Source organism: Vulpes lagopus, chromosome 16 (assembly GCF_018345385.1).
Source record: "Vulpes lagopus strain Blue_001 chromosome 16, ASM1834538v1, whole genome shotgun sequence".
NCBI lineage: Eukaryota > Metazoa > Chordata > Mammalia > Carnivora > Canidae > Vulpes > Vulpes lagopus.
Genome location: NC_054839.1, coordinates 59,255,711 through 59,272,389, shown reverse-complemented (window position 1 = coordinate 59,272,389; position 16,679 = coordinate 59,255,711). Strand labels below are relative to the sequence as shown.

The 16,679-nt window shown below is 38.2% G+C and overlaps 1 protein-coding gene across 1 annotated transcript in view; it reads right to left on the bottom strand.

The window, feature by feature from the left end:
- Positions 1-16,679, bottom strand: part of CDADC1 (cytidine and dCMP deaminase domain containing 1) — a 47,151-nt gene that overhangs the window by 26,321 nt on the left and 4,151 nt on the right. Inside the window, exons 3-4 of the mRNA XM_041731048.1 lie at positions 12,483-12,557; positions 799-976 (exon numbers count right to left, since the gene is read on the bottom strand). Of these exons, the coding sequence (XP_041586982.1) occupies positions 799-976; positions 12,483-12,557 (253 nt within the window). The remainder of the gene's footprint in view (positions 1-798; positions 977-12,482; positions 12,558-16,679) is intronic.

The following is a 16,679-nucleotide window of genomic DNA, read 5'->3' as shown; positions in this document are numbered from 1 at the left end:
CCAAGGGTTTTAGTTGCTTTTTTTTTTTTTTTTTTGCCAGGACTGGGATGAAGACCAATACATAATTCATGTTCTAAGTCACAATACCACAGTGCCTATGTAAAAGAGGTCATATGTTTAAAATGGGAAAATGGTCTGCATACTTACCTGGGTACAAAATAGAATCATAAGCATAAAGAGCTTTAGTGAGTAGCCTGGCGTAGCAGAGAAGGATAGTTAAACATTTATAATCTGAGCTTCTCCTTCCGAAGTACGGAGCGGTGACTGGGAGACCACTGCTCAGCCAGGAACTACAGAGCCCAGCGTGGATGTGAACAGAAATGATGCATGGGACTTCCAGGCCAGCGTTTTCAGGAACAGGTAAGCCTTCTCTAGCCTCTGTCTCAGTCTGCCTCTGGATGCAGAGGACTCAAGGCTCTAGAAGATGACAGCAGCAAATATGACAGAAGTGCCTATGCCCATGAATCAACCACATGGAGGAAAACAGCCTGCTGTTCAGCAACACCTACGTTGGACTAGTACATGAGTGATAAAGGTTTAATATGTTGAGCCACTGAAATTTTAGTGTTTGTTATGGCAGCTAGCATCAGTCTATAATACATGAAGGGTTCTCTAAATAGTTAGTGACAGGGCTGAGACCAGAACCCACGTTTTTTTTACTCTTCTCACAATGTATCAGACTGTATTCTGATATACGTATTTATATTTCTAAATGATCTCAGTGGTGTTTAGGCAATTTATCTTGGTTATTCTTAGCTAAATACTATTAATCCCCAACCAAGCCTTATCTACACTTACCATTAACAATCATTTTCAAACAAGCAGAACATGGTTTCCTGGAAAAATAAAGATCACAGTTTTTCAGCCTTGCCCCATGTTTTATGAGAGCAATTTTCCCAGCGTGTAAATCTTCACTAGAACAGTGGAGACCAACAATTTTCGTGTTTTTCACCACCACAAGACCAGTTCTCTTCACCTACATTAAAATACAAAATAATAATGTATTAGTTATAACATTCATTAAAAAAGACACAAGAGGCCCAAAATGGGACTCATTTCCACATCACCAGCCTGAGACCTACTACCTAACTGCAGTTCTGGCCTCTCCTAGGGATATAGCCTCAATCAATCAGAACTGGAATTTCCTAGTCAGCTAGCGAGGATATCCACCTGGAAAACTCCTGCAGTCCCCCAAAGGAAGGAGCCTTACCTGAAACAATCCACTTTTTGCTAGCAACTTCTTTTTCCTGTCCCTCCTACCTTACAAATCTCCTTTTTGCATTGCTTCAGAGCCCCTCTATATTTACTAGATGGGATGCTGCCCAATCCATGAATCATTGAATAAAGCAATTAGATCTTTCAGTTTACTCAGCTGAATTGTGGGTTTTTTTTTTTTTAAGATTTTGTTTATTTATTCATGAGAGACATAGAGAGAGAGAGAGAGACAGAGACAGAGACACAGGTAGAGGGAGAAGCAGGCTCCATGCAGGGAGCCTAATGTGGGATTCCATCCTGGGTCTCCAGAATCACACCCCAGCCTGAAGGTGGCGCTAAACCGCTGGGCCACCGGGGCTGCCCTGAATTGTGTTTTTTAACAGATTTGGTGGCAGCATTTGGATCCAAGGAAAAACTCCTGATGGCTCCAGGGACAACAAGAAACACAAGCATGGTACCTGCGAACCCTCTGAGCTCTCTGTCATTTTTGCCATATCTAAGGGCCATGGGTAAGTTGGTTCTAAGCTCTGCTCACTTTGCACTGAGCCCCTAATCTGATTGACTTTCCAGTCCAAAATTCCCCCATTTAATTGGAACCACCAGCCCTTGATTTAGCCCCCAGATTCCACATTGGGAAATCCTGGTAATTCAGTCTACTGCTCCCCATTGTGTGGAATCCCAGACTACAGTCCCAGTTTGTTGAGGTCTGCTGGTTCAGTCCTTTACCCAGGCCCAGATTCCATGTTGGTAGTGGTGTGCACAAGACCTTCTCTTGGCCTGTGCATCTCTTGATTACTGCTGGTGTGTTAAGGTGAACATGTTTGTCTTATTTTGTGGAAGTAAAGGCTATTGCTAATGGAATCTTGGGAGACCAAAAGCTGCAAATTGGTGGACACGGGTTGAGCACTTAAAAACTGTTAGAGTGTTTGCCACTTAACTCTAAGAGTCCTGTGTTAGGGTAAGTTAGTCATAGAAGGGGTTATATTGACACTAGGTCACCCACCAACCTCAAGAAAATCTCGATGCAACTAGGTACAAGGTAAAACATCATACAACCCCCAACTCCAACCCAGTGGCATGTCCCTCTTAGGTATTAGTTTGGCTCTGAGAAACTCACTTAGCTTTTTAAGAAAAAAAAAAAAAAGAGGGGAGCCTGGGTGGCTTAGCTGGTTAAGCATTCAACTCTTGGTTTCAGCTCAGGGTCCTGAGATTGAGCCCTTCGTTGGGGTCCATGCTGAGTGTGGAGTCTGCTTGTCCTTCTCCCTCTGCTCCTCCCCCTGCTCTCTCTTTTTAGAATAAATAAATAAAATCTTAAAAAGAGAGCAAGAGAGAGAGAGAGAGAGAGAGAGATCCTTAAGTTCCAAAGCATACCACTTTTTGGTACACTTAACTTATTTTAAGCCTAAAAATTATATCCTGGAAGCTATAAATATCTACAAAATGACAAAATCTTACGAAGTTTTTCTGTGCCCCAAGAAGTTGACTTGGTAACAATCATCAGGTTGGGGGCTCCAAAATATGACCAGACAGAAATGTGGGTTGCACCTCATTTACCACTAGCTACAGCTGGACAGAAAATATGGGTTAAACTCACTTTCTAGCTAGGGTCCTACCAAACTGCTATAAGTCCTCAGATAAATAACAGCCTAGAATGTAATAGACATTATATGAGGAATGGTCCAATTAGATAAGATCATTCAAAAAGTAAGGGTTCCCAAATCAAACAGAGTGGTATATACCTGTTTTAACCAGTATGCAGAAGCCTCCAAAAAGCTTCAAAATTCCAAAATGCCTTCATTGAAAAATTTGTTGCAAATTGCTTGTGAAAAATTAAAGACACAAGAGGTACATAAAACAGGACTCTAAGACTGAAGTAACTCCTACCTTTACCCTCTATCCTCCTTTAATTGAGTGTTCATCCTAGTTATCCTCCGTCTGAATCTTCTTTCCACTCTGAGAAGACTATAAGACCATAAACAAAACTCCACCAAATTAGAGGCTTTACGGATACGCCCATATACCCTTGAAGGAGGGCTAAGATGCCACTTGACTCCCTTAAATGATGAAGGGAAATTAAAATTAAAATGAATGGAAAACCTTGCCAAATTTTGGTAGAAACAAAGCTACACACTACTTTCCACCTCACTAGGAGTCTGCAGATGGGATCCTAGGAAAAACAGGCAGAAGCTAGCTAAGGGTGAGAACTCTTAACAGAGTCCGCTCTCCTGGATCTCTATCTGCAGCAACCGGTAGAGAGAGACAGAGAGAGAGGAAAGGAAAACCTTTCCAATCCTCTTTGGGAATGTCTTTGAGTCCAAGGAGTTAGTTACTACTGCCAGGAATACTTCCTGTTTGTCTCAACTGAAAATTGACACGCTATTTAAAAGTTTTGTTTTTTTTTTTTTTTTTTTTTAAGTAGCTAGTCCTGTGGTCAGAAGTTGGCCAGATTAAAAGCTGATACTCAAAGCCTGATAGTCTTTCTTAGGCATTCTCTTCTAGTCTAAAATAGAAACTATGAACAGAGGACAAGAAAAAAAATCTTCTCAAGCTTTTGTCGAAGGATTTACTAAAGTGTTACAAAGACAAACAGCTCTAAATCCAGAACACAGAATCTTTTGATTTCCATCTTAGTTGGAAATATTTTCCCTGATATGAAAAAGCAAATTGAAGATAATGTGGTTGGATGGGTGGACCAACCTATGATGTCATTTAAATTACAATCCAATTCCTAGAGAAATTAAAAGCAACTGTTCTTATGTTACTGGTCTTTGCAAAACCAGAAATGCAGCTATGGGAACATTTCAAAGTCCACCTATTCTTTTTACCAATCCTCAAACCTCCTGTATTTATCTCAAAAGGCTTATAAGTAGTTTTGGAGGAACTTACGTTCTTTCCCTGTACCTTTGAGATGTACATGTTTTATCAGGTCCTCCACAGGAATGCTAATCTAAACCATCCCCAATTCTTAAGACTGAAGAAAAAAAGTGTGTGTGGGGGGGGCACTTTTTATAAATACAAATTGATACAGAAGATCCCTTGCCCAAAATTTAGTTCACAGCTTTCATAAAACTGCTTGTGTCAAGGACAAATACCAATCTTAAAAGTCTTCTCCACAGATGTTATAGAAAAAGCTTTAGCCATCTGAACAGGTAAGATTAACTTATTCCAACTGTTCTTTTATAAGTCAGTGAGCTTTGCATCTCATGGCTAAAATCTTAAAATGAAAGCTATAAAGCTTCTGTTTGCATCCGTCATGTGTTTATGTGAATCTATGTATATGTGTTGTAGATGTGGTATTTTCTACCTCTGGATAGTATTGCCAAAATTAATTTGTAAAAAAGCTCCATTTAATTGGCTTAAAGAAAATTAAGCACTTAAATGGATTATTCGCAAAATTCTCCACAATATTATAGAAACGATCCCAAATGTATTTCAGGTTCACATGATCTGGAAAAATATTCAGTATTTTTTTTTTAAATATTCAGTATTAAGGCTAATTTAAGCTTGTTGGTCTACTTAAAATAGACATGTCTTTAAAGTTATCAGCACTGAATATAATGCAGTCATACAAATTTTTTCTACGTGGCTTTACTAGTCAAAAAAATTCATGTTCTGTTACAAAATCTGTCAGGTAGAGAAATAACTTGGAATGATGAAATTTAATAAGCAATCTAAACAATTGCTCAAAATAAGTGAACTAAGTAGATGTGAGATAAAAGTTTTTAGGCAAACTTTTAAAATAATTCCCCCCAATTTTTTTGTAACCTGAAACCTTAGAGTTTTGCTAAGTTAAATTAAATGATGGATAGTCACTAAACACAGGTTTATCTACTTTTTGGCTTCCTGTTACAGAGGAACTAAAGATTTTAGGGTTTGTTAGTGAATATGTTTTGTGCCACATTGAGAAATTTACTGAGAAGGCAAATGTTTCTAGAAATTATGAAAAGTATTTATAAATTTGCCAAACCACAGAATGCTAATGTAAAAGAAAATTCACAGTTGTCTACTTCTTTATTTTTATTAGAAATTAAAGTTTTTAAAGGTTGCAAATTCTAATATATTTAATTAAAGCTACTAGCAATAATTTTTAAAATAACCTCCATATGCAAGGAAAGTAGGATATGTGTTTTCAGGAAAAGAAAGCATGAGGAATACATTTTTTTGTTGAGGGAAAAGAAAGTAATTTTGTCCTAAAGTGAGGCTGGTTATTTCAGAATGGGAAAGAGGAAAAACATGGGACAAAATCTGAAGGGATACTAAAGAGGTTACAGAAGATTTGTGGAAAAGGAATAATGTGTGTGATGAAGCTGGCTAAGATTAGAATAAATTAAATTAAGGTTTTTTTTTTTTAAATGAATGTATTTTATTTTTAAAGATTTATTTATTTATTAATGAGAGACACACACAGAGAGGCAGAGACCCAGGCAGAGGGAGAAGCAGGCTCCATGCAGGGAGCCCAATGCGGGACACGATCCCAGGACCCCGGGGTCACACCCTGAGCCGAAGGCAGATGCTCAACGGGTGAGCTACCCAGGCATAAATGAATGTATTTTAATACCAAAAGTAAGGTGGTACAAAATTAAAGTTTGGTTCTCTCTGTTAAAAGAATAAAGTTTTCTTGGACTATTGGTCTGTTCTTGATAAGAGATTGTAAAAGGTCTTTCTTTACCTTTTAAGTAATCTGCCCATAAAACAAAGATTTTGTGTTTTCTCAAAATGATCTTATGTGTTTCATGTTGTCTTCATCAGGTGTTTGATTACTTAAAAACAAACAAACAAACAAACAGATTCTTCACTATTAAAAGAGCTGGTTTTTTCGTTTGTTTTTTGTTTTACATTGATTTAAGTTTCTGTATCTGCTTTTGAAGTCTTTGTCACTTGGTTAAAATAGATAACTAGGTATTGTTTCACCCTGACCTATGGATCCTATTTGACCAAGTGTTTTAAAAACTTTCTGATAAAAAAAAAAAAAAAAAAAAAAACCTTCTGATATTTTTGCCAAACCCAGAGACCTCAAAATCAAATTCACTAGGAAGAGAAAGAGCCAATATTGAGGTTACTGCTTTCTCCTAAGATGTCAGTTCAAGAACATTTTTTTCCATCCCTCTTTCCCTCTCTAACCATCTTTCTTCCTAATTCTTACAGCATGAAAGTAGGATTATTTTGTCCACATTTTGCCTTTCCCTGCCTTGAAAGATTATGAAATCTCAGGCCGTTACAAAGGGGTTAATTAATTTTCAAATGACTGTTGGACTTGCCTTGATACTGGTGATTCTGCAGTTCTGCCCATCACAAACTTCACCCTGATTTCCAAAGCCTCAGTTTCTCCAGAACCCTATCTCTTGTTAACAACCCCAAACCCAGGGAAACGTGCACCCAAGCTCTGCACAGAGAAAGGGACATGAGGCAAGAGTAACCAGAATAAAAACTGCCTGTACAGTCCACAGACCCTTAAATTTTACTGGCTTCCAGGCTGTCACCTTTCCAGCTCTGAGCCACAGACTCAAATAGGAATTACCAGGAGGCATACGTGATTAAAAATTGGCTCCCGTTGGCAGATTCATACTTCTCTGCTTAGGAGGGAGTATGAATGAGCCAAGATCAGGAACCTCTCCTTAACTCTTTAAAGTATTACCAAATCTGCTGCTTAAAAAAACAGCTGCCCAATAATAATCTTCAGAGCTTCTGACCAAAGTTGTTCTTGGTGAAAATGGTCCTTATTTTTCGGCTGAACGAGGAGGTGTCTGTACTGCGACCAACACCACTTGCTGCACAGGGATTCACGCTTGTGGGAAAGTTGAAACAAGGGGCAGCCCCAGTGGCGCAGTGGTTTAGCGCCGCCTGCAGCCCAGGGCGTGATCCTGGAGACCCGGGATCGAGTCCCATGTTGGGCTCCCTGCATGGAGCCTGCTTCTCCCTCTGCCTGTGTCTCTGCCTCTCTCTCTCTGTGTCTCTATGAATAAATAAATAAAATATTTTAAAAAAATACCACCAGCATTTAAAAAAGAAAGAAAGCTGAAACAAGCTACGTGGCTCAAGAAAGTTTAACAAGTTCTTCCTTAATACAAATCAAAACCACAATGAGATCCCACCTCACACCAGTGAGAATGGGGAAAATTAACAAGGCAGGAAACAACAAATGTTGGAGAGGATGCGGAGAAAAGGGAACCCTCTTACACTGTTGGTGGGAATGTGAACTGGTGCAGCCACTCTGGAAAACTGTGTGGAGGTTCCTCAAAGAGTTAAAAATAGACCTGCCCTACGACCCAGCAATTGCACTGTTGGGGATCTACCCCAAAGATTCAGATGCAATGAAACGTCGGGACACCTGCACCCCGATGTTTCTATCAGCAATGGCCACAATAGCCAAACTGTGGAAGGAGCCTCGGTGTCCATCGAAAGATGATGGATAAAGAAGCTGTGGTTTATGTATACAATGGAATATTACTCAGCAATTAGAAACGACAAATACCCACCATTTGCTTCAACGTGGATGGAACTGGAGGGTATTATGCTGAGTGAAATAAGTCAATCGGAGAAGGACAAACAGTGTATGTTCTCATTCATTTGGGGAATATAAATAATAGTGAAAGGGAATATAAAGGAAGGGAAAAGAAATGTCGGGAAATATCAGGAAGGGAGACAGAACATAAAGACTCCTAACTCGGGGAAACGAACTAGGGGTGGTGGAAGGGGAGGGCGGGTGTTGGAGGGGAATGGGTGACGGGCACTGAGGTGGACACTTGACAGGATGAGCACTGGGTGTTTTTCTGTATGCTGGTAAATTGAACACCAATAAAAATTAATTTAAAAAAGATAAAATAAAAAACAAAACAAAAAAAAAAAACAAGGTCTTCCTTTAACTTATTTAATTTTGACTGGTTTGGGTGTTGGGGAACACAGTTCCAAATGCACTCCAGGTATTGGGGGTTACCCTGCTTATAATAATCATAGTAGTCTTCCCACATGCTGTATTCTCTCAAATACAGCTTTAAGTGTATGTTTGCAGCCACTAACCACCAAACGAGTCATCTTCCTAAGACTGGAACATCAGAAAAAGGAATGAAGAGAATGACTGACTTGAAAAATGTGCACCTGAAGTCATGCAGTCTGTGAATACCACAAAGATTAAGCAAAACAACCACCGGAAACAAAAACAAAACTCATGACCTGTGAAAACCACCACAGAGGATCAGCAAAAACCATAAGAACTTCAGAGCAACAGCCGAGGATGACGCTAATGCCTTGTTTTGATCACCTCTCTCAGGGAGAGGCCTCAAATGGAATCACTCGGGCTAAGCCCACATCATCAGACTGAGACTTAATGCCTAACCCAATTGAGGTTTTTGCCTTTCCCTGGAATAAAAGCTTAACCAGTGAGAAGTGTAGTTTCCTAGTCAGCTAGTGAGGAAATCCACCTAGTAAATTCTTGCAATCCCCCAAAGGAAGGGGACCTTGCCTGAAACAACCCACTTTTGGCTAGCAACTTCCTTTTCCCGCCCCTTCTGCCTGCAGAAGTCTCTCCTTCCTGCAGAGCTTCAGAGCCCCTCTCCATGTAGTAGATGGGAGGTCGCCCAATTCATGAATCATTGAACAAAGCAATCGGATCTTTACATTTATGCAGTTGAACTTTGTTTTCTAACTTATCTAATGATTATATCACAGATTATACTTGATTTATTACTAAAATCAAAGTTTTATTTAGTTCTTTATCTGAACATGTTTTGAACAAAAGCACATTTCTCATTAGGTCCAAAAACTTTTCTGAAAGTTTTATTTTGGCTTTATACCAAAAATTTTCTAAATCTAGGCTTTCTTAACCAAACAAAGCATTTAATTACCCATTAATTTGTCCAACTGAAAAATAAATACACTTTAATCTAGGGAAGGGCAAGAACCAAGTTGATTTGACTTGTTTCTACAGCATCCAGTCTATAAACATTTAATATTAAGCTTCTATGTGGTAATAAGGAAAAATGTAGAAAACCTTGTGGTTTTATACATGGATAAGTGAAGCCCAAAGAGATTATGTGACTTTCTAAAAGACTCACAGATGGAAAAAGGCAGAACTAAAGCAGAGGTCATCTTAAATTTTAAAATATTTTAAATATTGACTAAATAAAGATAATCTCAAATTTTTCCTAAAAACTCACTCTACCAATTTTTTGCATGATGGCGGTCTAGACTAATGTGGTTAGGTCCCACCTCCTACAAATATATAGGCTATATGCAATTTTAAAAAAAGTTTCAAACGCATAGTTAAGCTCAAAAGAAAGGAAGGCACATGCTCAGGTATTAAAAACAAAGAGAGAACTCAAAGCCAGAGCAGTAAGCCTGAGCCACCTCAACAGTATCCCACCCAGAGGCAGGGGATTGGGCTGACTCTGCTTCCAAGCCCTGGAGACTGGGGAATGGGCTGGGATTCTAAAGACGTGCTGCTTTAAACCTAGTGTCCTAACTTACATGGATACTAATAGAAAAAGTTGGTGTGACAATATTAATATCAGATAAAATGGACGAAGTTAAAAATCAGTTCAATGTAAGGCACAAAATAGTCTATGCCATCTTCACAGGAAAGGATTCTGAACTAAGGAATGTAAACCTGATCTTTGGGTTTGGGACTAGTTGTCACAGTATGCGGGGGAACTTGGGCTGAGATTAGGGTACTTGTTATTCCCTACTTCCTTTCAAAGGGATTTTATTCTACAGTCATCCCCAAGAGGGCACATTTTGAAGATCAGACCAGAGCTTTATTAACTAAAATAGTCAAGTTTCAGTTTCAGTTATAAGTGTTTGCAGTTATGGAGAATATTTTGTGAAATGCCTAGGAAGAAAGAACAGAGAAAATTTTATAGAATTCCCTTTCTGAGTTACCAACCATTTCCTAAACTATAAGGACATTTAAAAGGAATACAAAAATCTTTCACTTATAAAATATACTTCCAAAAATAAATCTAAAACATGAAAGATCTATATTGGCTTTTAGAATAAGATTTAAATTACTGTAAATTTATGAACCCTTTCCCCTTCCCATTCCAAATTACTTAAGAGTGTTATGTTCCCCAAATCCAAAGTATATGCTACTATCTACTTCTGAATAGTTCCAGTGAGTTTTTCTTTTTAAGGTATAACTTCGGATAAGAACTGATAAGACCTTATCAAGAGATCTCAGCACGCTAGAGTTCATTTTATTAAAATGAACCAATTGTGGGATGTGTGGCTGGCTCATCTGATGGAGCATGCAACTCTTGATCTTGGAGCCATGGGTTCAACCCCATGTTAGGTATAGATGTTAACTTAAAAAAAAACAAAACAAACCTTTAAAAAATAAAATAAAATGAAATGAAATGAACCAATTGTGACAAATGGAAAAGGCTGCAATTGAATGATTTTAGCTTTAGATTTTCTCAGTAGTTAAGCAGACAGAAATAAAGCCAGAAACCTGGACCAGAAAGGACTTTTAAGAAAACTATTCCATAGTGAAAGGGAATATAAAGGAAGGGAGAAGAAATGTGTGGGAAATATCAGGAAGGGAGACAGAACATAAAGACTCCTAACTCTGGGAAACGAACTAGGGGTGGTGGAAGGGGAGGAGGGCGGGGGGTGGGGGGAATGGGTGACGGGCACTGAGGAGGACACTTGACGGGATAAGCACTGGGTGTTATTCTGTATGTTGGTAAATTGAACACCAATAAAAATTAATTTATTAAAAAAAAAAAAAGAAAACTATTCCAAAACAAAAACAAAAACAAAAAACAAACCCAAAACTATTCCTAATAAGTGGCAAGCATACTCATCATTTTATTATTTAAACAATCTTTTATCCCTCCCCCATCCCTCAGCATAGGCACAGAGACAAAACAAACAAAAATGAACAATCTTTTAGGCTAGGCTTATTTGTCACTTTTTTGTCTAGACTAGAGTCCTTTTTACCTTGGAATATATCTTTTGTTTTTTCATTTCGTTTTTAGCTAAGGCCAAAATATCAAATCTGAAACCAAGATTTTTTTCCATCCCAAACTTAAAACAAAGCAAATAAAAGCCTACATTGCATTCCATTTTGTATTCCACTTACTGCAATTCCCAGAAGACTAAATCTTTTTTAGTGAATCACTGCTCTGAATCCGACTGCTTCACTTTGCTAACATCTTGGTAAGTTGTCTGTTATCTTGGTTAGAGTTTTATATTAAAACATAAGCAAAAGAGGACAATCTGTCTTGATAAGCAAACGAGTATTTTTTTTTGCCTTCGCCTTTCTTATAACTAAAAATATGTAAATACTCAGAGACAAATTATTTCTATATCCTTGTTGGGCATTTTAAGAGACTCACTCTCAGAACTTATCAGATCTCCAGGAATGCACATCAGAATCATCAAGCTAATTTTTTTTCAAAATATACATGTTTTATCTCCACTAGATACCCAATAAATCAGAATTTCTCTGGAAAACTTGAAAGCTTAAAATAACAAGGGAATGCTACGCAATATTAAAAAGAACAGAGTTCATCTTATCAGGTCTGGGCTTTAATTTTACCCTTTCTACAAGCTAGTAAATTAGCCTGCTTCTGTTTCATGGATGCTGGTAGAATGGTTATGAAGCTCCTGGGTCAGAGACAGAGAAGTTGATCATTCGCAACACAGCAAGTAGTATGAGCATCATGTTTGTGATGTTTCCCTTGCCCACAAGTCCCACAGGGGTCATGCAGATGGGCCCAGATGGATTCCTGGACAGGAAGTGGGTTGTTACAGGAGAAGAACACCAGCCCGGGGATTGCTGTTTTATCACAGACAATAAGCAAACCTCCTCTCTGTCCCAGAGGGGGAGACATTAGCTCAACCCTCAAGGTTGCTTGCTGCAAACACAAGTCTGAGAAATGGCCTCCGTAAAGAGCAGTTAGGGCCTTGCATTCTTAAAACCAGCAATATGTGTTGGAGTACGAGAGAACCACGTAAGGAAGGGTGTTTCTCAACACATGTATGTAAACTAATATGGAAATGTATCAAGAATTAAATTTGAAAATTAAAAAAAAAAAAGATGTAGGAGCATATTATAAAATAACCTGGGTTTGTTTTGTTTTTTATAAGAGAGACATGTATAGTCTTGTAAATGCATAGAAAACTTATAGAAAGATATGAAGGGTATATAAGAATCTGCCCTGGATATGGAAATGGGAAAGTTGAGTATAAGCACTTTTATTCTACTTTATACTACTGTTTTTGCTTTGTTATTACAAACACATGTCTTTTTAAAAAATAAAAAAATGCACCTGTTTTTTGTCAGTAGGTATTCTGGACATCTCTTCATTATCTCCTAAGGGTCCATGCTTTTCCTCTTCCTTCTCCTAATTAAAAGCAGATTAAGGAGGAAAAAAAAGATTAGTTTAACATTTCCGAGTTGAAGGCAGGTTTTCTTGGTTTTGAATCATTCATTTTTTTTTCCTGATGAAAGTCTGCACTGACTTCATGCTTTGTTCAGGTTCAAGTTCAGACTACATAACCTAGTAAATAAGGCCTTTACGATCAGACCCCTATACACTTTCCCAAAATACAGAAGGACTGAAAATTGTGGTCAGAAAACAAAATTCTGTAGTTTAAGACTTCAGAGTTGGGGCAGTTTTAAGAAACAGACTAGAGTGTGGCTGTAGCTAAAAAGGGCTAAAGGTGACTAGAGGTAAATTAACTGGAACTGGGAAGTTTGGAACTATGCAGCAAAAGCATTAGATAATGGACTGTGGTAGGCAGAATAATGGGCCCCCAAAGGCCTGCCTGTTCCAATCCCTGGAGACTGTGGCTCTGTTACGTCACCATGGCAAGGCTGTAGGTGGAATTAGGGCTGCTAATCATCTGACCTTTATCTGGGTGGACCCAATATTATCACAAGGGTCCTACAGTAGAGAGAGAGAAGCAAAGCAGTGCCACTGTGATGCAACATGAGACAGTCTCCACTGCTGGCTTTAAAGATGGAGGAAGCGGTTCCTGGTCCAAGACAACTGGGCAGCCTCTAGAAGCTGTAAAGGGCAAGGAAATGGGAGTCTCCCCTGAGCCTCCAGAAGGAAGACAGCCCTGCTGACACTTTTAGTCCAGTGAGACCCATTTCAGGGTGCTGACTTCCAGAACTGTAGGATAGTAAGTATGTGTTTTAAGCCACCAACTCAAAAAAAAAAAAAAAAAAAAAAAAAGGTAATTTGTTGCAGGAACAATAGGACACTGACTTTGAAGTTTGAAGGACCAAACTCCTTCATTTATTAATTCAACAAATATTACTGAATCCTTGCCAAGTGCCAGCCACAGATCTAGTTGCTCAGGATCAGGATGTAGCCCTTATAGAGCTTATGACACAGGAAAGTGACTATGAAGTGGGATTTTGTGTGCCCCAAGGTAAAGGGGCTATGTAATAAACTGGACAAAGTCTGAATGTGGGAATGGTAAACCTGGTGAATGCTGACCGCTTATGAAACAAATGCTGGATGCTAGAAAAGGAATAACCTCTAAAAAGTTTACAAGAAAAGCCACATTCTGGGAATAATGTGTCTATTTCAGTAGAACAGGAAGTAGAGGCAATGATGAAGTTGGTAGTAGGATGGTGGGAGCGCAGATAGATGGTAGTGGTGGTGATGCCTACATGAGTGATAATAAAGTACCTATCAAGCACAAACTATCTCATTTAATCCTCACAAGTTTACAAAGTAGCCTCTATTGTTTCTATTTAACAAATGAAGCTAACAACTGTGGCTGAGAGGGATTAAACAACTCCACAGCTAAAAAATGGAAAGGCAGGATCTGAGCCCCAAATCCATTGTGTTAACCATTATGCTACCCTGTTACTGTTCTGGAAAAGTACAGTGAGTACACAATGGGAAGAGCTGGGAGAGGGAGACAATACATGATGTGCAGATCAAACTGAGGCAACAAAACAGTTATTTGAATTCTTATACTAAAGTAACATTTAGGCAATTTAGATATGTTTAACTCAACTAGAACGAAAAACTATGAACCAATAGGAGAGATTACTATTTTTTTTTTTTTTTAAGATTACTATTTTAAAACAGTAGCCATTTCAGTAGGGCTGATTTCTGTTCTAAAACTTTTAGTTAACTCTCCTTTTCCCAAGCAGTCTCATAAACAGTTTCTTTCCCACTCGTCTATCTCGTTTGGGGCAGGATTCTTAAAAATTATTGTATTTTATACTTCATGTAAATTTTGCGGGACAATGCTCAATGAGCACTCATACAGTGTAAATATTTAACAACATAGAAAATCTCAGGTATCAGTCATATTTAGAAGTGGCTGTTAAGTTAAAATACACTGAGACTGGTAAAAATGAATGACAATCTAAATGTCCAGTACTAACGGAATACACATGGAACATCAATGTGATGGACACTCAGGTCAACATTAAAATGGTAACAACAAACACACATGGTACATAGTATATGCCAAGCTCTATCTAAGAGCTTTACAAATACTAACTCATCTACTTTTCATAAAAGCCCCCTGCAGTAGGTACCAATAACATTCTATTTCAGGATGAAGAAGTTGAGAGAGGGCAAGTAACTTACTCAAGATTACACAACTAAAGAGGTGGAGCCTGAGTTTCACTAACTACAAAACGACTGGCTACTCTTAAGCCATTAGACTACGTTGCTGCTCCAGTGTGTACAATAGTATTACAGCAGACGTATTTTCCTACGGTTAAGTGAAAAAGGCTGGATCCAGATGTAAATGATCTCAAATAACTGAAAAGAGAGAGAGAGAGACAGAGAGAGACAGAGACAGAGGGAAAAGATCAAGAAACAGCACAAAAATGTCAGTAGTCTTTAGAGAGTGGAAATTTTTTTTCTTCAGCCCATTTTATAAATAATAAACATCTAACTTCAGTAACATAAAAATATTTTATGAAGACAAAAGGTTGGCAAAGTGTCAAAGGGAGTATTTCCAATATAATTACATGTCGAATTGCATCTTAAAGTTTCTGACTTCCTTTGTATAGCAAAAGCAGAATAATTTAAGTGAAACAAACTTATTATCTTAAAGAATATTTTTCTTCTTTTAACAAGAAAAAGATCTTATTCAGCCCTATGAACATAATGTGCAATTAATAGTAAATTCATTTAATGTGCTTTTCTGTTGAAAAAGAATTTCAGCAGAGGATTTATTCTTGATAAACACACACACACACACAAATACATATGTGTGCGTATGTATGTGAATTAAAATGAGATCAAATCTTCATATTAAAAAAAGTGTCTTCAAAATTAGTACTCAATCTGTAACAAGCCCAGCTTTTTAAATGTGCTTTTAAAAAGTCTTAAATCGGGCAGCCCCGGTGGCGCAGCGGTTTAGTGCCGCCTGCAGCCCAGGGCGTGATCTGGAGACCCTGGATCGAGTCCCACGTTGGGCTCTCTGCATGGAGCCTGCTTCTCTCTCTGCCTCTCTCTCTCTCTCTCTCTGCATCTCTATAAATAAATAAATAAAATCTTAAAAAAAAATAAAATAAAATAAAATAAAATAAAAAGTCTTAAATCTTGGGGCCCCTGAGTGGCTCAGTCAGGTAAACAACTGACTCTTGATTTTGGCTCAGGTCATGATCTCAGGGTCGTGAGACTGAGCCCCATGTCCACCCTGGGTCAAACCATGTGACAGGCTCCATGGTCAGTGTGGGGGAGTCTGCTTGAGATTCTCTTTATCCTTCTCCCTCTGCCCTTCCCCCACCTCACATGCATGGGCACTCTCTCTCAAACAAATAAAATCTTTAAAAAAATTAAAAGTCTTAAATCTCTAAGCATTTGCTCCTAATCTGTCTCTTTGAGACAATTTTATCTGCAAAAAAAAAAAAAAACCAAAAACAAATGAAAAAAACCCCCAACAGTTTAAAAATTTTCTACTTTCATAAAATAATAGTAAGCTACTAAGAGGCAGAAAGAATAAAAGACTCCAAAATCATGAAAGAAATGAAGAGCTTTCCCAAAGCCACTAATAAAATATGGAGCCAGGGTAGGGGTTGAGGAAGTGATTAATAGAGAGTAAAACTGCGCAACATTTTAAATAATGTTTACTATTTATGAAACATTTCACATAGTAGTTGGAAGAGAAAACTACTCCAGGAGATATTCTTTATCAGGAAAAGTGAACTCCCTATACACAGACTTTACACCCTCACAAAAATCAACTCAAAAATGGATCATAAAAAAAAAATTAAAAAAAAAATGGATCATAGGTCTAAATGTAAAACACAAAAAACTCCTCCCCCCAATAGGAGAAAATTTAGATAACGATGGATATGGCGATGGCATTTCAGATACACAAAGGCACAATCCATGAAGAAATCAGTGATAAATTGCACTTTATTAAAATTTAAAACCTGTCCTCAGTGAAAGACACTATCTGGGATGCCGGGGTGGCTCAGCGGTTGAGCATCTGCCTTCAGCTCAGGGCATGATCCTGGGATCTGGGATTGATTTCCA